This window comes from Delphinapterus leucas, chromosome 11 (assembly GCF_059928025.1).
Source record: "Delphinapterus leucas isolate spDelLeu-1000000601 "Yukka" chromosome 11, BTC_Dleu_Yukka2, whole genome shotgun sequence".
NCBI classification, from domain to species: domain Eukaryota; kingdom Metazoa; phylum Chordata; class Mammalia; order Artiodactyla; family Monodontidae; genus Delphinapterus; species Delphinapterus leucas.
In genome coordinates, this window is record NC_143139.1 from 9,266,260 (window position 1) to 9,292,545 (window position 26,286).

At 46.2% G+C, this 26,286-nt stretch overlaps 1 protein-coding gene and 1 long non-coding RNA gene across 21 annotated transcripts in view; one reads left to right on the plus strand and one right to left on the minus strand.

The window, feature by feature from the left end:
• The window catches only part of ETV6 (ETS variant transcription factor 6), a 238,284-nt gene extending 212,421 nt beyond the window's left edge, over positions 1 to 25,863 (plus strand). For 16 of the 19 annotated variants that reach the window (XM_089920304.1, XM_030761863.2, XM_089920300.1 and 13 more), the window contains 5 exons: positions 6,352 to 6,897; positions 18,451 to 18,593; positions 20,478 to 20,578; positions 22,476 to 22,632; positions 24,579 to 24,691. In XM_089920304.1, coding sequence (XP_089776430.1) covers positions 6,352 to 6,897; positions 18,451 to 18,593; positions 20,478 to 20,578; positions 22,476 to 22,599 — 914 coding nt within the window. In that variant the 3' untranslated portion in view covers positions 22,600 to 22,632; positions 24,579 to 24,691. Of the gene's footprint in view, positions 1 to 6,351; positions 6,898 to 18,450; positions 18,594 to 20,477; positions 20,579 to 22,475; positions 22,633 to 24,578 lie in introns of all 19 variants that reach the window. The other 3 variants (XM_022577601.3, XM_089920298.1, XM_089920308.1) reach the window with 2 other exon arrangements.
• Positions 5,919 to 18,570, minus strand: LOC111176771 (uncharacterized). Of its 2 annotated transcripts, XR_016394870.1 has the most exons (6): positions 16,593 to 18,570; positions 16,161 to 16,334; positions 15,602 to 15,689; positions 12,971 to 13,131; positions 7,782 to 12,210; positions 5,919 to 7,298 (listed from the first exon to the last, which is right to left on the minus strand). It is a non-coding gene; the product is annotated as an uncharacterized LOC111176771 (long non-coding RNA). The 2 variants fall into 2 exon arrangements; XR_004023438.2 differs by having other exon boundaries at positions 5,919 to 12,210.
• Positions 25,864 to 26,286: the final 423 nt, after the last annotated feature.

A 26,286-nucleotide genomic window follows, 5' to 3' on the forward strand; every position in this document is an offset into this window, starting at 1 on the left:
TTAGGGGAAGCACGGTGGGGAAGTGTGATCCTGGTGTGTGAGACGTAAACTTGGTCTTCGCCTTTGCTCTACCCTGGAAAGGTCCTAGTCAAAAACCAAGACTTTAACCAAAGGCAGAGTTTTGCTTTGTTTTTTAGGTCTACTAGTTATTCATTATATAACGTGATTAAATTGGGTTGAATGCTGATGAATTCTAAATAGAGAAACTTTCATAATAAGTAAAAGGAAAGAGGATGAGAAAAGAAATCAGACCTTTTTTTGTGATCATCACATTTAAAGTCCTAATTTATTGGGGGCTGTTTGGTAGTGAGAAGAAGGGATTATTTGTGTCTAAAGGAGATCTACAAAGAGAAACGTTTGGGATCAGAAAGTACTTTCAACCAGAATGAGGTCCCTACCACTCCTGGGTACCTTCCCCGCCCCCGCCCCCTTCTAAGCCCACACTGACCAATTACATGTGGCTTTTCCTCTCTCTTCCTTGAGCGTTTCCCTCCCATAGCAAGACCTTCAGACCAAGGGCAATGTGGATAATTTCCCAGTTTTCCAGCTGGGCAGTTCACCAAGAACAAACCCAGACATCAAGGCCAGACCAAAAAAACATCTTCTTGTTTTAGACAGAAGACCCCTACATCTGGGGGAGTTAATGCACCCACTGTCCGTTTAGTGCGTTTCCTGTGTCCGGAGCTTCTCTGCCTGTCAGCTCTGGTCTCATAAGTTTCCATACCCTGCTGCCAACTTATCATAACAGAGGCAGCAGGGTAGCAACGTCAGAGCCCACTCCATACGTGAGCACATGCTTCGCAAACTGAAACAAAGCTTGGAAGGGCGCGTTGCAGACCTTTCAGCCTCGACAGTGGTGTGCCCAGACCACCAGGAGCCTGGAATTAAATACCCTCAGTTCCAGTTCTCCACCATTAACGTTATCAACTTCATCAAGTACTTCCTCCTTCCGTGGTGTCTGCAGAGAAGTAAATAAATCAAGCCCATCCAAGTCCTGCTCCTGCCCAGATCCGGAGTCAACAGTGAAATCTGAGTTGGATTATCCAGAGCGCTGTCTCCCTCCTTCATTGTTCCCCAAACCTGGGCAGGAACAGAGAGTGAAATCTCTCCAGGACATTACATCAGTTCCTCTTTTACCCTTGGCGCAAAAGTTCTTCCTCTCGTCGTTCTCCCAGACTTCCTAAGGCTTGCCCTGAGTGCACACCCATCCACTGAGCCTTGACGCCCAGGACATCAAAGAAAACATGCAGGTAACCAGGCTACTGGCCAACGCCTGTGTCTGTTGTAAAGTTTGTAAGAAGGGAAATGGATTCAGGAAATAGGATTGCTTAGTACATGGTCTTCATCATCCTGAAGTATTTTTAATCCTTAATAAGCTTTTAAGGAAAGGGAGGTATTCTGTAAATGGCATTTAGGAGAAAATACGTGAAACTTGAGAATGCCAACTGTCTTAAATGTCGCTTGCAATGATCATGTTCTGTGACATAAAAAGTGAACCATGGACAAAAGGTAAATTCATTTTTGTGGATGGCAGAATTGAGATCTGTATTAGCTATGAAAAGAAAACTTGCCTCATCCCCGAAAGATTGTAGATCATTTCTATCATACTAATAATTTCGGCCGTTAAAGTTAACCCCATGGGCCTAATCAGTGTCCTGTAAGCATTATTTGCATTGCGTTAAAGTGAGGAAGTTGACTTGTCATCCCAACCTGTATCTTTGCAAGGTTGATTAAGCACTTTAATTCCGTTTATAAAATCATAATCACATAGCCATCACATCACCTGAAAATTAATAGTTCCTCAATATTATCAGATATTTTATTACTGTTTACATTTTTCCAGCTATCTCGTAAATGTTTTTTTAAATTTATTTATTTATGGCTGTGTTGGGTCTTTGTTGCTGCACGTGGGCTTTCCCTAGTTGCGGTGAGCAGGGGTTACTCTTTGCTGTGGTGTGCGGGCTTCTCATTGCAGTGGCTTCTCTTGTTGTGGAGCACGGGCTCTAGGCACGCAGGCTTCAGGAGTTGTGGCTCGCGGGCTGTAGAGCTCAGGCTCAGTAGTTGTGGTGCACGGGGCTTAGTTGCTGCGTGGCATGTGGGATCTTCCTGGACGAGGGCTCGAACCCACGTCCCCTGCACTGGCAGGTGGATTCTTAACCACTGTGCCACCAGGGAAGCCCTCATAAATGTGTTTGCAGTTTGTTCGAATCATAATCCAAGCAAGGGTCTGTCTCTACTTCACAAGTGGTTGATGTGTCTCTTAAGTCTCTTTCAATCTCTACAGGTCTCCATTCATATCTTTTTTGTGTACATGCTTGCACACTCCCTAGGTGTTGAAAAAAGAAGTTAGCCATAATTAGTATAATTTTTCCCCTGTATGTGGTGTAACTTCTCTTTCCCCTTTGGTTGCTTTCAAAAGTTTGTTTCTTCTTGGTTTTCAGCAGTTCGACTCTGTGCCTGAACGTAGCTTTCATTGTATTTATCCTGCTTGGAATTTGCTGAGCTTCTTGGATCCTTAAGTTTGTATATTGTTGTTGCTGTTGTTAACAAATTTGAGGACAACTTGGCCATTATTTCTTCAATTTTGTTTTGGCCCCATTCTTTCTGTTTTCTCCTCTTTTACAATGTTATAGTGCCTGTGCAGGAAAATCATCTTATTTTCTTAGATGACCACACAAGTACTTAGGATAGGGTATGACAATTTCTAATTTGCTTTAAAATAATTCAGTTTTTAAAAATGTGTGTTGAGAGTGTGGGGGGGATACCAACCCACCAACGTCTATTAAAAAAAAAAGTTTTCACCTTCTCAAACTCCAGTTACATTTCTTTTAGACCATTTAATATTGTTCCATAGGTCACTGAAGATCTATTTCTTTGTTTTTAATTTTTATTGATCTGTTTTCAGATTTACTAACCCTTTCTTCTATTATCTCCCATCTGCTATTAAGTCTCTCCTGTCCAAAATTTCAAGTACTGTATTTTTCAGTTCAAAACCCTTTTTGATTGTTTCCATTTCTTTTCTGATAGTCTCCATCTGTTATCACTCATTATGACTATCATTTTGTTTAAATGCTTGAACTTATTTATAATCGCTACTTTTTTTTTTTTTTTTTGCGGTACGCGGGCCTCTCACTGTTGTGGCCTCTCCCGTTGCGGAGCACAGGCTCCGGACGCGCGGGCTCAGCGGCCATGGCCCACGGGCCCAGCCGCTCCGCGGCATGTGGGATCTTCCCGGACCGGGGCACGAACCCGTGTCCCCTGCATCGGCAGCCGGACTCTCAACCACTGAGCCACCGGGGAAGCCCAGCTACTTTGAAGTTCTTTTTTGCTCATTCCAACATCTAGATTATCTCAAGAGTCTACTTCTATTGACCGCCGTCCCTCTTGAATATGGGTCACATTTTTCTGTTCCTTCACGTGTCTAGAATATCTTTATTGGACACTGAATATTACATATAACATATTGTAGAGACTCTGGATTATGTTACATTCCTCTGAAGAGTGTCGATGTTTCTGCTAGCAAGCAGTTAAATAACTAGTCAGTCACTCTGAATTTGTGGAGGCTTGGTCTTATATTTGGTTAGGGAAGATTTATTTCAGTTTTGCCTTTAGCCCTCAGGCAAATCCCTTTGTCCTAGAGCATAGTCCTTACTCCTAAGGTGTGGCCATTCTGGGGTAATGAGCAGCCTGAGGTGTTTTCAGAGCCTTCCTTGATAGAGCCCCAACTCTGAACGCTGTCTCCAATACCATGGCCAGCAGCTGAGATTTCGTGTCTTTGAACTGTACAGCTGTTACCTTTCAAACTGAGCTCCTTGGAGTCCCCCCTGCACGTTGCAGTTCAGGAGCACGTGTTAAGGATTTGAGGACATTTTATGTGCCAGTTAGTGGCTACTCCCTCTGAGGGTCCCTCCTTTATGGAATTTGTTTTCTCCATTTTTTTGCCCTTCTGACAGCTTCATACTCCCTGGCATCTCAAGCAACTTTCTGTTCTTTTTCTAGCTGCCTCACACTACGTGGACTGGGAAGGACCCTCAGAGTGACAGCTGTATAAATTTGGATCTTACCCTGGGCAGTTCCTTTCTTGCAAGAGTAAAATCCCCTTCAGTTTCCAGTACCCTCAGTAACTTTTATAAATATATTTTATCCAGATTCTGTCATTGCTATATGTAGGAAAGTTAGTCTGATACAAGTCGCTCTGCCATTACTGAAACTGGAATCCCCTTCTCCTTTGAGAAAAATGGTAGCATACCATACATACTTCACCTTGCTTTTGCTCATCTAGCCATAGAGCCTAGCGATCAGTCCTTAGCAAAATATTTAGTTACCCCTCATGCCATTTTATAGCTGCGTAGTCCTCCATCATTTAGAGAGATGCCATCACGTGTTAAACCAGTCTCCTACTGACAGCTGTTCCAACGCTTAAGCACTTTTAAATTCGTGGCAGCGCGTTACATAGTGGTTACAAAATAAGCCCTTTGCCTTCAGGCAGATGATCTTGTAGTGATCATGAACAGTGTTTCTTTTGTTCAGTGTCTCGTATGATTTGTGAGATCTAGTGGAGTCCCCATTTTCCTGTTAACCCTATATAAAACTTGAAGAAACCACCACCTTTGTCTCTGTGTACTAACCCTATCAGATTCCCAGATCCCCTTTATATGGTCTTCACATAGATGTTGTCGTAATGGATAAAGGAGATATCTTTGACTTGCTTTACTTAGAACCATGGACAAGTCTTTGACTAGACCAGGGACCTGCAAGTATGCACATCCTTTTGGTGAGACAGCTCTGGGAACAGATGTGGCCAGAGAAACCTCATTAAGATGTGTGTGAGGCCCTGGAGAAAACTCCATTTTTGTAGGCAGAGTTTTGTTCTTCCAACCCTTAGCAGGACTCCTAAGGCCACGTACATGCTGGTCCCTCCCTCAACCCAGCCCATGGAGCTACTTCTGCTGCTGAGCTGTGTACACTTTTTTTATATATATAAATTTATTTTATTTATTTTTGGCCCACACAGGCTTTCTCTAGTTGCAGAGAGCAGGGGCTACTCTTCATTGTGGTGCGCGTGCTTCTCATTGCGGTGGCTTCTCTTGTTGCGGAGCACGGGCTCTAGGTGTGCAGGCTTCACACAGGCTCAGTTGTGGCTCGCGGGCTTAGTTGCTCCGTGGCATGTGGGATTTTCCCGGATCAGGGATCGAACCCATGTCCCCTGCATTGGTAGGCGGGTATTAACCACTGTGCCACCAGGGAAGTCCCTGAGCTGTGTACACTTCTGATGTTGTCCTTCCTCAGATGTCTCCAGCTTGAAAGTTCAGGTGGGATGGGGTGGAGGTATTGTCAGGGGTCCATCCCTCCTTCTTCTCACTTAACTCTGTCTGACTGTGCACTCAGAAACAAAATGATCCTCAATGTTCTCTCAGGTACAAGATTGTTATTATGTAAATTAGGCCCACTGTGCACGCTTAGAGCAGGTTTTTTGTTTTTGTTTTTGGCAGTACGCGGGCCTCTCACCGTTGTGGCCTCTCCCGTTGCGGAGCACAGGCTCCGGACGCGCAGGCTCAGCGGCCATGGCTCACGGGCCCAGCCGCTCCACGGCATGTGGGATCTTCCCGGACCGGGGCACGAACCCGCGTCCCCTGCATCGGCAGGCGGACTCTCAACCACTGCGCCACCAGGGAAGCCCTAGAGCAGGTTTTGATGTGACTTCCCCCCGCCCTAGTTTCTACATAGCAGAGAAGTAGATATTCTAATGGGTACATAAGGTTCTAGAATCTTACTGGAATCTAACTGGCTGGGTGACCTTGGGTAAGTTGCTTAACTTCTTTATGCCTCCATTTTCTCTCCTGTTAAAACAGGAGTAATAGTAGTTGGTATCTTCTGCTTAGGTGTGTTATAAATTTTAAACAATATAATCCAGTACGTAGGATATATAGTAACTGCTTTATTGTTATCATTAATACCAACAACTCCTGGAGATAGAGAGTATGAAAGTTGGGTTATGAAAAGTCAGTGAAAACATTTAGAGAAAAACCCTTAAGGACCCTAAAAGCCATGTCGAAGAGTCGAGTAACAAAAAGATAAAGAATGAACGTGTGGCTTCCTTGTGTTTATAAGCCACTAGTAGGTGATTAATGGAATGTTTGTAGACATTTTTTGCTTGTCCATTGGCAGGAAAAGAATTTCGAGTATGTGCACTTTAATTTTTTTAAAGCGGTGAAAAAGAGCCTGCGTCCCGGGAAGAAAGGTGCTCCTGCAAGCTCATGTGCTCCACGGTCGCCACCTTTAGGACCGCAGTGAGGTCCCTCTCCTGGCCATCCATCAGGGTCTCTGACTGTCCTTCCCTCTGCTCCACAGATAACTGTGTCCAGAGGACCCCGAGGCCGTCGGTGGAGAATGTACACCACAACCCTCCCACCATTGAACTGTTGCACCGTTCCAGGTCACCCATCACGACAAACCACCGGCCTTCTCCCGACCCCGAGCAGCGGCCCCTCCGGTCCCCCCTGGACAACATGATCCGCCGCCTCTCCCCGGCCGAGAGGGCCCAGGGACCGAGGCTTCACCAGGAGAACAACCACCAGGAGTCCTACCCCCTGTCAGTGTCTCCCATGGAGAATAATCACTGCCCGCCATCCTCCGAGCCCCACCAGAAGCCCTCCAGCCCCCGGCAGGAGAGCACGCGGGTGATCCAGCTGATGCCCAGTCCCATCATGCACCCTCTGATTCTGAACCCCCGGCACTCCGTGGATTTCAAGCAGTCCCGGCTCTCCGAGGACGGGCTGCACCGGGAAGGGAAACCCATCAACCTCTCCCATCGGGAAGACCTGGCGTACATGAACCACATCATGGTCTCCGTCTCCCCGCCCGAGGAGCACGCCATGCCCATCGGGAGGATAGCAGGTAAGTGAGCGCTCCCCTTGCCGCACTCCTGCCTCGAGCTTCCTTGGAGCCTCACACTGTCCCAATTAGGTGCCCTCCGAGGCTCTGGGAGGCCAAGTGGAGGCTTCTGCCTGCAGGAGGCGAAATCCTTAATGGGCTAGTTAATGAGCCACGGGGTTGGAGGAGTTATGCGCCTCGGAAGTGTTAAGAAACAAACGTCCTCCATCCAGCTTACAAGGGGAGTCACATCAGAATCGCGGCTGAACAAAAACATTTGAAATCAAAGGTTTATGAGCATGTTAATGGCCCTGTCCCGAAGTTTCCAGCGGCTCATTAACGAGCAGACGCAGCATAAAGAACCTTTGTCTCAGATGCAGGCTTGTAATTCCATCCTCTGCACAGCAACTCCACATAGCCTTCACCTTGGGAGGGGGTAGGAGAGAAAAGCAGGATTAGGGTGTTGGAGTCTGGTGCTGCTGTGTCATTTGGACAGAGGAAACCACTCCCGAATTCTTTCCCTTCTATGCTGACAAGCCCAAATTTACTCCCCTAAGACGAGAAACCAGTGGAAACCAGTGAAAAAAATCACCACATTGTATTTTTGCTAGCCCACCCATAATTTACATGAAGTCATTCTCCAGAAGCTTATAATCCTCTAACCTCTTGGCAAAGTTAACTCTTTTCCTAGAGCTTCTCTCCATTCACGAGACATTTTTGGAGCACCTGCTGTGCACAGATAAATGCACTGGGAAGTAGGGGACACGGAGCTGATATAACACTTATTTCCTCAAGGGACTTAAATTTTACTAGGAGAGACAGATGTGAAAACCACTAAGCTCCAAGGCAGAAGGAAATGAGCCCTCTGCCCCGTCCAGTCAATGCACAAGCATTTATTGAGTACTTACTGTATGCGAGGATAATTCAGTGCCGTGGAAGCAGCACAGAGAGAAGGGGTATTTTGACTGGAGGAACTGAGGAAGGGCAGTAGCTCGATGCTGAAGGTGATTATGGGTCCAGTAATGGGAGGGAGACACGGAGACAGGAGAGAGGTCAGAACTGTTCAGGGAAAGGTGAGTCGTGCCCCTTCCTCCTTGGGCTGATGCCGCAGGAGCGAGGTCCAGCTGAAGCTCAGGCTGGAGCAGTGCTCACGACACCATGACGACACGGGCCCTAAGGCTGCTTTACTTCTGCCTTGACTCATCCCTTTTTTATTTAAGTCATTTGTTTCTAAATTCTTCTCTGGTCCCAAGGGCACCTCCAATGTCACCGCAATTTTATCATTATAAATAACTTACATAAGGAATGTTGGATCAAGAAAATCAAATGGCCAAGAGCTATGACGTGTTTCAAAAACACTATGAAAAATGAAATCATGTATGCTTGGAATGTGATCCAAAAGCATCCCACGGGGTTAGGAGTGAGGAACGGGTGGGGTGTACATAAAATAAGGTTAGTCACAAGCTGATGGCTGTATGGCTGGGTGTTGGGTGCACCGGGGTTTACATTACTGTTCCGTCTACTTTTACATAAAGGTTTTTTTAATAATGGAAAAAAGGGAAACTATGAAAAGAAAGGACGGGGATAAGGTAGCAAAGAGCTTATTGTGGCAAAGCATGTGCATTTCCCCAGATAACTGGAGGAGGAGGAAGGGGCCAGTATATTCCTGTGAATGATATAAATGACCTGTCTTGGACGTTCTAGGCTTTCTTTCTTGTCTGTATACGCCCTGCTTGTTTCTTGCACGGTCTGTGCAACAGTTCTGGACATTCTGTGGATACTTTCTACTTGTTTATAATCCTCAGAATAGCTCTTCGAGGTAGCCTATCATTGCTCTATCCATTTTATATGGTAGGGTCGTTTACAGGGGAAACCACAGAGGAAACTGAACGGCAGAGAAGCAGAGGTCACATAGGGGCTGGCGGATAAGGCTGCAGGACAGCCCTTGCCGCGCCGTTGGCTGCTGTCTCTTGGGCTGCCCTTGCTACCCCTGCATTCCTAATCACGATCTGTCTTGTCCACCTCCTCTGTGACGCTGTCTTTGCCACAGACTTCTTAGGAATCCAAGATAAGCCCCATGTATCAAATTAAATTGTTCAGGCTTAGAGCTGTTTTTCCCTGGTTTAGTAGGTCTGGAAATTTTTTAATATGGCTCTCTTAAAAACTGTGCTACTCTATTGGTATCTTCAAAAGTTCCATAACCTCCACATGTCTGTATTCGCTAATTTAACCAGATCCAGGATTAGCTGATGTAACCAAAAGGCACTGTTTTTCTCAAGGGTGAAACGAGAGAGAAGTCTACGATCTGACATTTAGTCTTGATACTGTGACCCTCTGAACAGTGCTCATCACAGTTCCAGGCTTGTTTCTCATTTGGGGTGTCCCTGTCTCTCCACTCCAACCCTTTGGGTGTCTTTTTAGACTACTCAGATCCTCGTAGAATTGATTCTTCATTTACTGGAAGTCGAATTCATTGGGTGATTCATATGTACGATGTAAAGTTCCGTCATTATTGAACAGCCATAAAAGTCCTTCAGATCTCTATAAAGCAGCTTTTATATGGGAAAACGTAGCTTTTCAAATGAGCCCAGAGGGCACTGAAGGTGCCGCTGTGTGTCACACTGGCAAATACCATAGTTGGAGGATGTGCATAAGAACACTACTGATGCATGTGGATCAAAAAGTAAATCACGCATCATTTGCTCAGGTACTCCTGGGTGTGTGCCTTTGGACACCTTCTGTGTTTACAGCACTGTTCTGCATTCATGGGTGTGGAGTGTTCCAGGAGATGTAAGACACAGTCTCCGTCATGAAACAGCTGTAGACAGTGAGCTACAAGTGCAGCCTGTGGTGTCTTCCAAGGACTCTGATTAAGTGCTGTAGGAGGTTGGAGTAGAGGTGTCAGGAAGGCTCCATGGAGGGGCTGGCTTTTAGCTGGGCTTAGATGAATGCTTAGAATATGGACAAGTGGAGATTAAAGAAAAAGAGGTCATTCCAGATGGAGAAACCCCCAAAACAATGTAAGGCCTAGTATATCATCTGTTCTATTTCAGATAGAAATGTAAAGTCAAGAATCCAGGTTCATTAAAAAAAATCCACCATATTTTAGCAATTCTTTCTTTTTTTCACACTTAGTATCTATGAAATTGGGAGGCATCACACAATTAAGAGGCCCCATGCAACGTTATGATGGTTCACTTAGATATTTACCTGGCGGAAAATCTAAAATATTCAATGAAAGAAATCCAGGAGGTAGTTGACAGTTTAAACACAAACCACAAATTGAAATAGAAACACACAGCTTATCTTGAAAGGTGTTGCTTATTTTTCAAGGACGAAGAAGGACTGTTGTTGAGTTTAACAAGCTGCAAGGGCTGGCATTTGTGGGAGAGAGTTTAACATAGGACAGAGTGAGAGAAGATTCCTGGGTTCTGTTTTTTAATTGAACAGCCAGTGGTATGTGCAACACTGAGCAAGTTGCTTCTTTCTGTGCTCTTTTCTATTTATTGTCCTCAGGAAAGGACTGCTTGGTGGCAGGGGGATGGGGGAGCATCTGTCACCTCCTAACATTTTCTCAGCCCACAAACGTTTTACTGGCCTGTGTCTCGCCAACCTGTTTCATAGCCAAAGAGTGGTACTGGCAGTGAGCGCCGTAAATTGAAGAAGGGTAGCCCAGGTGATGCTGTGTTTTCAGTATATGTTGAAAATAATTCTTAGAACTTGGTGATTTCAAAGCTAGAAGGGTCTTTTACAGATGAAGACATGTCCAGTGTTCAGCCTCCAGCTTCAACCACTCTTCTTTCCAGCACACTTGTTTCCTTGGGACCGGGGACTGGAAATGCAGGCCTGTGGGCCAAATCAGCCACGCCTGTTTCTGTAAATCAGATTTCACTGGCACACGGCCACACCCACTCACTCGGTATTGTCTGCGGCGGCCTCGGCAGGGTTGAGGAGTCGCAGCAGAGATTGGACTAAAATATTTACTGATTGGCCTTTTACAGAAAAAGTCCACCGCTCCCTGTTCTACGCAACTGTCCGCTTGTATGTTCAGGATGCTTTGGAGTCACAGGTGTAGAAAATGCCGTCCCTGCTCTCAAGGAATGACTCGCACCTCAGAGAATGAGGCACGCCTAAGACGCGGAGGGGACAGTGGCAAGTGATGTAGGAAGGAGCTGAGTTCTAGATGGCAGGCTGATGGCCGAGTAGCCCGGAATAGGTACAGTAACATCATTAACATAAGTAAAATACAGCTGAGGAAAATAAAGTGTAGCTCTGCACACCTGAACTATGTCAAGATTATTCATTCAAAAATTAACACGTATCTCTGTGTGCCAGGCATTTTTCTAGGTGATAGGGTGCAGCATCTCTAAATGCCAAATGTTGTGTCGTTGCTGGCACAAGGCAATAATCCCTCTTACTTTATGCCATCAGACAAACGATGCTCCCTGCTTTGGTTCTCACTGTATAGACAGCTCAGTTTTCAAAGAAAAAAACTGAAGTCATTTTGGCTTTCTCTTAAACTTCAATTCTGTTCAAACCTGAGTTACCAGACTTCCTATCTGCGTGTCCCTTCCTTGGACTTAATCCAAAAATCTGCTGAAGGGAGGAAGATTCAGCGGCAACCTGGTTTATAATCCACTCGTAGCCGTTCATCTGCTCCACAGAAGTGCGGACTTTAAGAGGTCTGTACAGGTTTGGTTGTTCAAAGTCCACGGACCATCCAGAAAGAGAGTATTTCTTCTCTTGTGCTCATCTCACAACTCTTGCCTAAGTCTCTTGATTTTCTTTGCGAACGTCAACTTCTTCACGGTCTGTGAGGATATCATTGGCGAGTGGATCTTAAAAGCAGATAAAACAGAATCCCACACCCCACCCCCAGACCCTGTACCCTTCACTTGCAACCCTCTGATAACGCTTGGCCTGGCAATCTTTCAGATCCTCAAAGAGACTGAAAAAAAATATATGTGTATTATCTCTCAGGGTGACATTTTTAATAGAAACAAAAGGATTCTCCTCGAGGAGACACTCATTTGTCACCTGGCTTGAGCACTGTACACTCTTGATTCGGTTTTACTGACCGCATGAGTTCTGTGTACACAGAAATTCAATCCTGGGAGCCTCTGATCTGACATCAGATGCAGGCACCTAAGCCTGAGACTCCAGGGCCAGCAGCTAGGGGCTCATCCTCAGGGCTCCCAGGCCGGGGGGAGTCAACACTGCACCCTGCCCCCTTGTATCCATCTCTGCTTCTTCCCCAGTGGTATCTGATGGTGACACTGTTTCCAATGAGGCACGTGGACTTTTATTTTCTTGTATAAATGAGCCTCAGGAGCAGCCCTGCAGGGAAGAAGACATCATGAACGAGAAGCCTAAATGAACTGTGTGAGTGATGGAGGGCAGTGTCATCCCCAGGCCTTTGCAGCAAGGTGTGGCGGTGTACAGCATGCGTGTGTGCGCCTCTGCACACACACACGCGCGTGTAAATATTGTGTTTGGAAAAAAGGACAGGATCGTGGGACGTCTCCATAAGCCAGGGGGGCTCGGGGCTTTAGGACCAGCTGGCGGAGCAGTGTCCTCCCATGCTATCTCAGGCAGAGAACTCTCTATGGCTCCTGGCCCAGGCCCTTCATCCACAGCTGGCGGGAGGGTTCCTGAGGTAGCACTGTGGGCCTGTGGGAGAGCATGGACTCTGGAGTCAACAGGATTAGAATCTAGCCCTTGTCTCCCAAGCAGAGGTATTTAAGGTCCCTGAAGCCTGGTTTCTTTACCCATAATAATGATAATACTAATACTCGTTTCTGGGCACTTTTGAGCACTAAAGAGACAATATGCAAACATTAGCACAGCAGGGTAATTTCTAAGGCTTAGTTAGTGTCCCTCCTGTGTGCCATTTCTCTTTGCTCTGCTCCAGGACTGCAGAGAAGAGAGCCGTGGTTATGGCCAGCACCACTGCCCACCGGAGCAGGTGCAGGGCCTTAACCCACAAGGCCTGTGTCTGGGCATTTGTTCTAAGTGATGTTGGCCTGAAAAGTGCACCCCTTCAGGGAACCCTAGTTTCCTTATTTCCTTGGAGATGAACTTCTTCACTCGCGCTCACCTCCTCTGAGGCTTTGCCCGCCGTCTGTATTTGGAGGAGATGGCGGGGACCCTTGGAGAGGAGAGAGTCCTTCACCCCTTCTCCCCGACGGGAATATCCCAAGGTGCCGGACTTCTCACGCTCTGGCTGAGTCACTGCACTTTATTTTTCATGGTGAGCCACTGAGAAATCAAGAAGAGAAGGAAAGTTTCAGGACAGCTTTTTTAAAAGATAAAACAGTACCAGCACAGTAACTCAGTAGAAAATAATAGAAGGGGATTGAGGAGACTGGAAATTCCAGTTTGTTTATGGGCCTGCATTTCTGTAACAGCGTCCCTATGTCCCAGCAGTCTGCCTCCACGCCTGAGGGAGGAGGGGTACGTCTTACTAGGTTTTAGCTTGGTCTCTGCATTTCCCAGCCTCACTCCACGCCTCCTGCAACCAAAGGTGAAAAGGTTCAGCGGTGTTTGTTTGCAGCTGCAGCCCCTCCGCCCCGACGAAGCCAGGAAGCATAGGTCTGTATTCTCTGCCTCAGCTTCTCCCTCTCCCAGCTTGCTGCTGTGCACATATGGCTTCCGTTTTCCTATGCCACAGCAAAGCACAAGCAAGCACCCATTGGAGACACACCTCTGCGTATCAACACAGGGTTGGCTGCCCTGGATGTATCAGCTTTCTGCTTCTAGGCAATAGCTGCTCTAGAATTGAGGAGGAAAACAAAAAAACCCTGCAGATAGCCCCCCTGCATGTTGTAAAACCCGTGCTTCCATAAGCAGGGTTTCTCAAGCTGGGCGCTCTTGATATTTGGGCCAAATAATTCTTCGTTGCCGGGGAGGAGTTCTTTTGTGCATTATAAGATTTTTAGCAGCATCCCTGGCCTCTACTCACTGGATGCTAATAGCATCCTCCACCCCAGTTGTGACAACCAAAATTGTCACAGACACCGTAGAACACCACCTAGGAGGCAAGATTGCCCCTAGTTTAGAACCATTGCTATAAAGCAGAGAAGCAACTTTTTATTTTGGGTGTTACTGACCCATTTTGTTGCTGAACCTGAAATAAATTTATTAGTTTTTCATGATAAATTTAAAGCAATGAAACAGGAACACTAGGCCTCTCCTTGTTGGTGATTATATCCACAGAACTCCAGTTTACAGACCTTCATTTAAAATTCCACTTGGGCAGTTAAAACAACAACAAAATTTATTTCTTAGATGCTTTCCTGAAATTTGAATTTTGGGAAATTCAAATAACTTGTCAATAACTGGACTTGCCCACTCAGATCTTTTCAACATCAGTTTTGTCTAGCATGGTTTTCTAGGTTTTTTTTTCCTTTAGAAACCATGTTGGTTATGTGTGAATTGCCCATCTTTTTACAGTCTCTGTTCAATAAGCTTGTACGAGGAGAGGAGTCTCTGATAAGACACTGGTGTGGGAGGGAAAATATTTCTCCCTAACCACAGGAAGGGATATACATTTTTTTTTAACAATGCCTTTTAACTGTGGATGCCCAGGGTACCTCACCCAGCAGGAAAGAGAGAGAACTCTCTTTCTGCAATTGGAAAATAACACTTCACTCGAGCTAATAAACCCTTTCATGAGCTTCCTCTCGTGGAAGAGACATCCAAATCATGAACATTTGTTTAAAATTCCCACATGCCTTGACAGAGAAGGCCCTTTAGTTTAAGACACATGCAGCTAAAATTAGTGAAGACCTTGTAATATAAGGTATTTTTCACATGCATGTTCAAGTGTTTTGTAATGGGATGAACTTTGGGTGCATTTTATTATATAGTACTAAGCATTTTTATCAATGATCAGAAAACACTGTATCTGTGCAGACACGGATGGATTTTGATAAAGCTGAAAAACTGCTGGTGGGTCATGGCAACAGCCTCCAGAGGACCTAGGAACTAAAAAGCATCTGCCTTTTATTTAACTAAAATCTTAAAAAACAAAAATAACTCACATGGCTTGAACTTCGATTGTAAAAAAAAAAAAAGTTGCGTGGTCAGGCAGTTTTCTTTTTTTTATCATCTGGCATAATTTTTAACTAAAGAAACAATAGAATCAATAGTGTTATAAAAAGCCACTTATACTCTGAGCTTGAAACAACTACTTTATATGCCACAAAATTCCTGTTGCGACCTCTGCTAGTGACTGATTCAGTATGTCTTGAATGTCAATATATTTTCATTACTCTGCTAAAGTTGGCTTCGCTGGATTAAATGTCATTTTGGCTCCTTGTTTGGGGTTATTTTCACATTGTTGAAAGGGAAAAGTTTGCAAGATACAAGTGTTCCTGCAACTCATAGGTAAAGTCTGTTCTTTGGTAAGCCCTGCCCTTCATTTACCAACCAACCAAACACAGATCACATTCTAGATTTTTTTCAGTAAACGATTTACGACATAAAGGTCTCGGTTTGATGCCTCTGAAGAACCAGCATGGTAGGTACCCAGCGCTGGTTAAGCCCTTACTCTGAGAAACGGTAAAATGGTTTTAAATGGAAACCATTTTTTAAGTGCAAACCAACGGAAAATGGTTCGCACTTCACCATTTTATGAGACACAGAATGTCCAAAGCAGTAAAAAGAGAAGCCACAGAAACAATGAAAGTGAAAATCCCTCAGCAGATGGTGTTAAGACAACACTCACTTTGCATTTTAGCTCCAGGAAGTCTTAGAGGTGAGGGACTGCCAATATATTGCTCACCTTCCGGTGGGCAGAAGTTCCTTCCATCAAACTGCAAAAGACAACCAGATCAGTTTGTTTAATTATTAAATTGTGTTCAAATGATTCACTCTAGAGAATCACATTGCCAATCCAGATGCGTCCGAAAGGTGTCATGAAGCCTCTTGGTGGTAAAATGATTGTAACCCTGTCAGGAAACATGGAGAAGCTGTTACCCCTTTGTTCCTCCTAGTAGACTGGAATTTTGTGTGATGATATTTGGTCTTGCCAGATGGTTTCTACTTGCAAGAGCTTGTGGGAAATTAAAATGCATCTGCCATTTGACAGTAAGACAAAAACTGGACAATTAAACCGCATCTCAGTTCTCTTTTTCCACCTGTACTAAAAACGATGTAAGACAAGGAAGTGGCAGAGAGGGAGAAAGACACTGCCTACTTCACTGCTTTGCCTACAGTCGCCCTCTTACAAGTGCCTTAAAAATGAGCTCGATTATTCTCAGCGTGAGATGGTGTGTGGCACTCACCTCTCAAGGTGCTTCCTGATGCTGGGACTGGGCCCCTTGCTGCTCCTCGGTGCCCCCTTCTGGCGACCAAGAGGGCCGCGGCAGGCAGGGATGGTAACAGAATCTCTGGTCAGCGTCTCTTAGCGTAGGGTTCAGGCTCCAGGAGTCGTCCTTCTAAGAAGGACACCACGGGTCCTTTTCCGAAACAGAAGAAACCACACGTCACATTAATTTTTAGACACAGCTCAATCGGGGGGAAAAAGGATACAGTAAGGGGTACTGAAGATGTATGGTCATTTTAAGTTTCATGGTTAGTTCCTTAAAAGATTAAGCCTCCTGGAAAATGCCACATTTTATGCCAGTTCCTTCTGCTGTTCAGCGAGAAAGCTGGATTGCACGAAGGACACACTCGGAGTTAAAGCTTGCTTGGAAAAGTCCTTGACTAATAGTTACCTGTTAACCCTTTTCTCTGAGAATAGACGTCTCAGCGCAGGACGTGTGGCACAGCACGGGCTCCAGACTCCGACATGTGTCACTCACGAGCTGTGCCTTTGAGCCAATGACCAAACCCGCTAAGCCCCAGCTTCCTTGGCCATAAAATAGGAACAGCAACAGCGCTGGCCTCATGAGGTGCCCTAAGGGTCAGAGGCAAGCCGGCTGGTAGAACACACAGCCCGGTGCCTGCAAACAGCACCCAGTAATCGCTGTTGTTATTGTCTTCCTTACTTTCTCTTCACTCACATCATCGCTCGTACAGTAATCCTGGAGAGAGTCGACGTTGTTATTCCCCTTTCATAAAGGAGGAAACGGAACCTCGGGGAGATTTAAGAAACTTGCCCAAGGTGACCTGACTCGTTTCCTCTTGTAAATATGTACCAGAGGAGGGCGTGTTGCATTCTCTGGGAGGTGAATGTTTGGCTCGCTCTGAAACAGTCCACGTTGGGATTGGACATTCCCCACCCAGGTGTGCCAGGCCTCACCCAACATAAGGAAGTAAGGAAATCGGCACCTTGCGGTGCAGGAGCCCCAGAGTTCAAATCCCGGCGACCTCGGGCACGAGAGGATTAGAAAGGATGCAGTGTGTAAAGTGAGGATTAGAAATAACGCTTGCAAAGTGCGGGACACATACACAGTGTTCAACAAAATTAATCGTTTACGACCAGCCGTGCTGGCTAGGGCTCATCAAAGCTCTCAGAAGCACACCTGGGGGTCGAGGCCAGTCCTGCATCAACTAGACTTAGAAAGTCCACATCCGCTCCCATCCACCTATCAAGGCTGTGCTAGGGGCCAAGCCACACCCGGTTCTGGCACTAATCCAGACAGCACTAGAACAGGGCAAAGGTGTGCAGCCTGCAGCTTCTCTTTCAATTTGCCGATCCACAGCCCAAAGTCGAGGCCTAGCCCAGCGCCTGGCCTGTACACAGATCTGTTGCCCGACCAAGTGATCCAGCATCAGTTTTGCACATGGAGAAAGGGATTCTCTGCACTGGGTTCCTCTCTACACTGATTCCATTATAATAAAGCAATTTTTAAAACCTCCGAAGGAGCTATAACGGGACTATCTATACTCTTTCTGAAGACCATGCTGGCCATGGTTCCCACGGTCACAGGCCCCAAACCACAGGGGTCTTCTTCCCCCACAGCTTTTCACGCATCATGCTTCTTTTTCTGCCATTTTTCAGCCGGCCTCAATCGTCACGTCTTTATCCGTTGAGTATCACCCTCCAAAGTAACCTTTAGTGCCCCGCCGTTGACACCGCATTGCTCTCTCCGAACACGAGCATACTCTTTGCCCTTTGACCTGCCAGTGTGTCTTCAGCCCCTTTTCAGAACCAATTCATTTGCAGTTAGAGCTTGTTCTGTCCCTTCTGTGGGCTCTGCTCAAGTTCAGGTCATTGGTCATGACCGTGGACCAGTCCCTTCCTCTCTCCGGGTCTCTGTGTCCTCATCTGAGCGGGGGAGTTCCGGGCCCGGACAGTCCTGAAGGCCTCCACAGGTCAAAGGTTGCCATCTCACAGGTCTCTCTGTACCTTGCTCTCCTCACTATAAAACGAGGATGTGTTTTTGTTTTCGTCTTGGCCGAGTGGCTTGCGGGATCTTATTTCCCCAACCAGGGATCAAACCCAGGCCCCTCAGCAGTGAAAGTGCGGCATCCTAACCCCTGGACCGCCAGGGAATCCCCCAAACGAGGAAGTCAGACAATCCATCCAAAGGAGGCAAGAGCGGTTACTCGATTATTTTCTGATTCTTGCTCTTAGTACTTCAGCAAGCAACCTTGTCAACAGTGTTTTCTTGCCCTTTTCCTCTGTAGACTGTAGACTGCTTTGGGATTACGTCTATCAGTTGCTTTCTGACAGCCGGTACGAAAACTTCATCCGATGGGAGGACAAAGAATCGAAAATATTCCGGATAGTGGATCCCAATGGACTGGCTCGACTGTGGGGAAACCATAAGGTAAAAGGGCATCAGATATTCGTTCTATAAAGTAGGGCCAAAATCTAGTCTTCATCCCTGGGTTGAAGGATAATTGTCTGTCTTCTGCTTCCTGTCTGCCCGTAATTATTTACTTTATTCCTCACTGGACAATTAGTTGCAAAGGGGAGGAAATCATTAAAGATGCCCCTTTCCATTTGTTCCTTGTGCCAGGTGCCAGTTAAGTCTCCGGCCTGACAGGCCTCATTACGAGTAACCGTCACTCCTCTGCCTCGGCCTGGTCCTGCCACCCACGCCATCATTAGGAACTGGGTACCAGGGATGCACTGTGGCACTCTGTGACTCACAAGGGGGCTTTGGGAAGCGTCGCTTCTGTTCCGCTGGGTTAGAAACTTCCATGGTCGCAAAAGCCCAGTTCTACGTGGAAAATGCTTATCCTCTGACTTTAAAGCATCTCCTTGAAAAGCAAACAGTGCAAGAAGTCTGATGGCCCCTGCAGTTTTCCACCTTGGGAAGAGGGAATCGAATTTAAAAGATAAAGTCTTTTATAGTTAGGAAAACCATTAAAGCTCACAGATGTCAAAAGTGGGTAAAGCAACCTTGACGTCCACTGATGGATGAATGGATAAAGAAACCATGCTATACGCACACAATGGAATATTCTTCAGCCTTAAAAAAAAAGAGATTCTGCAGCGCGTGGCAACATGGATGAACCTTGAAGACGTGATGCTGAGTAAAGAAGCCAGTCACAGAAAGACAAATACTGCCTGATTCCACTTACTCAAAGTTAGAGCTAAAATAAGCAAATTCTTTGAGTCCAGGAGTGGACTGGTGTTGCCAGGGACTGGGGAGAGGGGGGAGATGGGGAGTTACTAATCAAGGGCCATAAAGTTTCCATTAAACAAGATGAGTAAGTTCTAGAGATGTGCTGTAGGACACTGTACCTGTAGTGAACCCTGTATTAAGTGCTATATTATGCACTTAAAAATTTAAGAGGGTAGATCTCATGGTCAGTGTTCTTATCACAGTAAAATAAAGTAAAATGCACAGAGCAAAGAGTTCCCCTGCCAAAAAAAAAAGAAAAGAAAATTAAGATAAATCTGTATTCCTACTTAAAAAAAAAAAAAGAGTCAGCAAGATCCAGGCCTGACCACAGACAGGCAGCCGTGGGGCAGAGGTGGCAAGGCACCAGGAAGGCCCAACTCCAGATCCGCCGAAGGAGAGGCAGGCCACAGGGGAGACACCGCTGAGCTCTGCCCTGGCTGCAGCCTTGGAGGATGGCAGCCCGTGCTCTGGCCCCGCTGTGGAGGACCTAGCAGAGGCTGTCGTGACCAAATATGGCCATACCCCACTGACACCATCCACCCTGTGAGTCACTGAGAAGAATCGCTCTGCAGCTCGCGCAGGGAGCCCTCACCCCAGGGCTCGGAACAACTGTATTCTTGCTTCCATGACAGGAATTTAAACAAAAAAATCTCTTCCTTAAAATGACAAACCAGAAACACAAGCTTGAGAGAGGTCGCTGTAAAAATAAAAAATTTTTTTTAAAAAAAGGAAAAAAGGAAGAGAAATCCTCTGTGGGTCAGAAGGTGAAGGATGACCCCCAGAGAGGGGAAACTGCAGGAAATTCCTCGGGCACAGCAGAGCGCAGTCCTGGCAGAGGAAGTCGGGGAGGCCACTGCGGGATGTGTGCTTTGTTAGCTAGACTCACCTTAGGAGAAACCTCGGCGAGGACGTCTGTGAAGAAGCCCAGGGGTGGGCGTGGCAGGGAGCAGACTAGCAGGTGGCTTTCCCAACTGGCGGGGCCACAGAAGCAGATTTGAATAGCTCCTGCAGCGTCTTTTCTGAGGTTCGTTTCATTGTGTCTTTGTGCTTTTTTTCTCTCTTCCGCCTTTGAACAAGCAGAACAGAACAAACATGACCTATGAGAAAATGTCCAGAGCCCTGCGCCACTACTACAAACTAAACATTATCAGGAAGGAGCCAGGACAAAGGCTTTTGTTCAGGTAGCACTTCCTTTTTCTCCTTTCCTTCTTCTGGGAGGATACTGTTTTCTTCAAATAAGAGGGAGGAGGGAGACTGTTAAGATCTCTACCTGCCTATCTGATCCTCAAAGCCATCACCGCTACACATTCGATACCAGGTGGTGGTTTGTTAGAATTTAAGGAAAAAAAAAAATTTTTTTTCCACTTATGTCTAACCTAGAGTAAAGCCAAAACTAAATAAACACAATCTGACTCACCTTTCAAATAATGCAATGATCAAACAGTATTATCTGGCATTTATATCTATGGTAGTTAAAGGGAGCGATCAGAGGGACCAATGGCAAAGCAAGGAACTAAACAAACCTAGGCCTCCAGGTTGCCAACCCTGGACCGGTGTTTGTCCTGGCCCGTTAGTGAATCATGAAATAGATTTAATGAGTCTATTTTTTTTTAAATGAAATAGAACAGAACTGAATAGGAAAGGATAGAGTTGAAAATATCAGACTGTATCACATGAATTAAGAGTGCCTGTTGATTCATGAAAACTGTGATTCGGGGGGGGGTGTGTGTGTGTGTCGTGATGTAAAATACATTTATGACAATGCATTGTAAAAGTCTGAAAGCTGCTGCAGTAGACAGGCCTCTTTCTAGAATTCCTCCCAGCTAATGAGTTCCAACCATTTAACCTACCACATAGATTGTGATTCCCTAGGCAAGAGAGGAGAAACAATTAGAAGAGGAAAAAAGAAGGGGTCTAACGGACCAGTCAGGAGAGGTAGACATAGCTCTCTGACACTGGTGGTAATTGATGTGGTGAGACCAAGTGAAGCTTGGGAGAAGGTGGGACTGACAAACACGACCTCAGGTTCTACGCATTTTGGCAGGTGGGACAGAGGAGAGTTACGGATTGGGCTAGAGATGTGGATTTGGGTAGAAAACGACAAAATGACACTGTGTATGAGCAGACGAGCTCACTGGGATAAGTACTTATTGGAAAGAGCAGAGAACCTGGGCCTTAGCATTGGAAAGGTGTGGTAACGTAGGAGCAGTAAAAACACAACTGCGATCTTCAAAAGAAACAGAGAAGGCTTTTCAAGAGCTGGAAACAGAGTAGAATAAAGTGGAAAAAGAACCCTCCTTTCTCCGGCTCTGCTGATGGGCTCTTTTCATCCTTCACCCTAAACGTAGTCCTTGGTTCCTGTCCTCCCCACTCTATACTTTTTCCCTGGACGGATGGGTCCCGTTACACAGCTTCAGTTATCACCTCCATGAATGGGCTCTCAAATCTCTACATGCAGCTCTAAAATCTCCCTGCGATTCCAAATCTTAACTTCCAAAAGCTTCTTCTAGGACGTGTCCACTGAAATATCACATTAGTATCTCAGACATGAGATGTTCAAGACAGGCCTTCTTCCCATACTGGAAATCTGCCCACCCCCAGAATAAATGTTACATCAGCAGTGGCATCACCATTGTTTAAGTAACCAACCTTGACACTAGAGTTATCTTTGACTCTTCTTACAACTGAGTCATTATCGTGCTGGACAGTCCATTGGCTCCTCAGCACCATTCCCACTCCAGTCTATGTTTCAGGGGCTAGAAGCCAGGGAACCACATTTCCCAAGATTTCTTACCAGCAGGCTCCAGGTTGGAATCTACCAATGGCAAGTACTCTCACGAGACCTGGAAGATGAAAGCAAAGCAGAAGCATTATTATTGCTTCCCTGGCAGTGGAGGCTGATGTCTAGACTAAACGACTGATACCTAGATTAATTCAGCAATCTCTGCCTCTGGTCCATTCTCCTGCCTCCCAAATTCATAATCACACTGCCAGCTGCCCTCCAACACTAATAGGGTTCCCTGTGCCAGAAATGTGCATCACTTTAACTTTTGCTTTTTTAACATATATACCCCCCAGGTCTACCTCAAGTCTACTACCCTTTATGAGACCTTCTTCAACTGCTCAGACATGCACAGATACCTTCTTCCATCATCTGTTGGGTTTCCTTGGCCCTAAACCACATCGTGATTTACATCTTTAATAGTTGTATATATGAAGTCCTTCTCCCCAACAAGTAGGTCATAAGCTCCTAGAAGGTAGAGGGTTATATTTTATATATATATCGTTCTGTTTTATACCTTATGGAGGCTTTTGATAAATGTTTCTGGGCAAGCCTGGTGTGGAATATCAGAAACTTAATATGGAAAAGCCGTCAAAAGAGGATAGGGGTAGTTCGGAGGGCCAGATATAGCACACCTGTGGACTCGGCCTGGAAGGGATTATTAGTGACTTCAGATGTTGAGGGAGAAGTGTTAGCTCCAGGATAAAAGTGGAAGACAGGCTGCAGATGCTACGGAACAGACTGCTTGAAAAAAATCAGCAGTAGGGGCTTCCCCGGTGGCGCAGTGGTTGAGAGTCCGCCTGCCGATGCAGGGGACGCGGGTTCGTGCCCCGGTCCGGGAAGAGTCCACATGCCGCAGAGCGGCTGGGCCCGTGAGCCATGGCCGCTGAGCCTGTACGTCCGGAGCCTGTGCTCCGCAACGGGAGAGGCCACAACAGTGAGAGGCCCGCGTATGGCCAAAAAAAAAAAATCAGCAATAATGGGCAGAAAAGAAAAGTAGTCGTAGGTGGAAGGTTCACAGGCTTCCCACAGTGATTGCAACAAGATAAAAGGAAAGAAGAGTGCTATTTGTGAGGAGAGATTAGTCATTTTTGAGGAAATGAATGTCTGAAGCCAGACTCGCCCCAAAATGAAGGCTTCTCTGTATAAAACCCAGTGTGTGATCAAGTGAAGTGTTAGACTGGAGGGACTCTTGGAGACTTCGGTATGGATGACGAGCCAGAGCCCAGACGGTGAGTAGGGCTCAGATAGTGGAAGGAGTCAAGAGGGTTCCAGATAAGGGCAAAGCTAAAGGTTTGGAGGATGGCATGAGCTGTGATTGATATAAAAAGAACTGGCGAGACTGGAGTGAAGGGTTCATGCTAGTAAACAGTGGAAAACAAGAGTTTCCGGGTTGAGGTGACAGAGGGGCCCGAAGGGCAGGCCCAAAGAGTGGATCCTTGACCTGATAAGTGGTCGTCACCGGATTTTTTTTGTTTTTTTGGCCATGCCACAAGGCATGTGGGATCTTAGTTCCCCAACCAGGGATCAAACCCATGCGCCCTGCATTGGAAGTGCAGAGTCTTAACCACCGGACCGCCAGGGAAGTCCCTCATCATAGGCTTTTGAACGTGAAGTGATGAGAGAAAATGTATGTTTTAAGACAGGTCATGTGGTACCGAGCAGAGGAAGGGAACAGTGTGTAGGCTGTGGAAAGGGCCCTCCCACCATAAGGACAGAACGTTTGCAGCCAGGCACCCTTCCTGAACCATGTAAGTCATGGTCAAAACATGGCACTGATGTAATTTCCAAATGACCCCAGTGACCAAGAAGATGAGGCTTGCTGTTTGCACCTAGCTGCAAAGGAAGACAGAATAAAGGGGATGAATGGCTAGCATTTGGGGTGGAGCAGTGATAACATTGAAAAAGATTCTTTCTTTTGGCCTTTCTAATTTCCAGAAGCTCCACTATCTTGCCCTATTCCCCAGATATTCCACCTAGCATTTAATTGTATCCTTCGCATTAGATTCAAGTTTTGAATACCATTCCTTGGGCTCACAGTCTGGGATGGAAATGGATATACAGCGCTCACGGGTCTTTGTAAAATCTAACCCTCTGAAAATCAGAGATGTAGATACCTGTGCTGTCCCAGGGCTCCCTCGCATGGTCACGCAGGAATGCATCACACGGCTCCACCTCCTTCACAGTCATCCTAGACTTTTGTTTATCATTGTTTTGCCAACTTTCAGGCAGTCAGAGGAAGGGGTAACTTTTTCTAATTTGGGCTAAGTTAGCATTATGACCAGGTTCAGTAGCTCTCCAGCTATGTGAAGGCAACGGGAACTCTCTTTTTAGAGATCAAGGTAAAGACAACTTTAGGAAATTGTAACCTCTTCACGCCACCATTTCCTCTTCCAAAGGTTTATGAAAACCCCAGATGAAATCATGAGTGGCCGAACAGACCGTCTGGAGCATCTTGAGTCCCAGGAGCTGGATGAACAAATATACCAAGAAGATGAGTGTTGAAGGAACCAGCCCCCGGCTCAGCGGGCCGATAGCCAAGGGCACCCTGCCCGCCAGGATGGCTGGGGCGTGACGGAGCGGAAGGGAAGAGACCCGGACATGGCAGTGACACTTCTCTCGCCCAGCGTGAGGGACCCCGGAGCACCTTAGACAAACCACTCAGCAAAGGCGGCGCTGGAATTCTGGCCAAGGGCACCAGCCTGGGACTCATGTTCATGGTCCCTTCTCATTTGGAATCTCTTTCTGTAATTCCTCCCCCACCCCGTTCCACCTATTGTTAAGTTTCATGGTGTTTTTGGTTTTGTTCTTTTTTAAGACCATACAGTTTGACTTTTCATCATTCATATAGGGGAAGACATCGAGGTTGTTTTCCTATGGAAATATATATCTATTATATATATATATTTTTTTTGCAAATCTCACAAAGTGCAGAAGCGCAACTGGTCAGGAGAGAGAACACTTACAAAAGGGTTCAGGTTCTCTTGACCCTGCCACGTGGATCAGGTTTGTTCCTGTTGCTGTTGGGTCTTGGCTGGAAAAAAAAAGAAAAAAAAAAAGATGCTTTTAAAAACGATAAATTGAAAAGGAGAGCTCTCTTCTTCTCTCTCTGGCTCTCTTTCCTTCCCTGCCCCGTCCCGTCCTCCCTCCTTGCCTGTTGTTGAATTTCAGATGCCTTTCAGCAGGGTTCAGCCTCTTTGGAGAATCTTGGGAATTGTTGGCACCTAAACGGAATCAGTGGTCTGGGTGCTTTGTAGCCTGCACCACAAAAAGCAAACCCACATCCCAGCATTTGGCTACCTATCGGAGGGAGGCCAGAAACATCACGGAGGCTGCTGCCTTCCGGAAAGATGAATGCTAGTCCGGCAGGCTTCCCCTCACAGCTGTGAGAACCGCGGGGCCTGGTGGTTCCACAGAGCGTAAGATGAGCCTGGAAGGCTGCCCAGGTTATTTGGAAGCCCCAGCATCTTGGGATTAGTTTGCCAGTGCTGCGAAGTGGGGAAAAAAAAAAAAAAACACACAGGCCTGATGGTCCAGGTGACAGATCTTCTGCAGTGGGGTATGAATTATTCCAAAGTAGGTTATGGAGGGTCATCTCTGCTCCATCCCAAAGGCCATCGTGCAGTCAGTTTCATACCCTCACCTAAATTTTTTTCAATTCCCAGCCTTTTTTTTTTTTTTTAAGTTTCCTGATCCCCACAGGACACAGGTTGAGGGGGAGGACCCTGGAGTGTGTCGTCTCAGTTGTTACTGGTGTTTGTTTGCCATGCCTGGGCAGACGGGAAATTCCTCAGATACCTTACTTTTACCCTCTTCTTTCCTAGTTGTTTCAGAATGGACCCATGTGTGGCTTTTTCACCTCAAAATAAGGTCAGTAGTATCTTGTAAAATGAGGAAGGTGCCACCCCTTAGTACTTTTGATGATAACGTATTTTTCAAAAGCTGTTGCAGTTTTGGGGGGAGGGGTTTCCTTTTCAATAGCCATCTAAATCTAAATCGACTCTTCCAATACAGGCTCGGAATCCAATATTAGGAGTACAGTCTTTTTTTACTCACGAAGATTAGACCTCCCTTACAAAGCACCCCGTCCTCGTTTCTCTCCGCTTC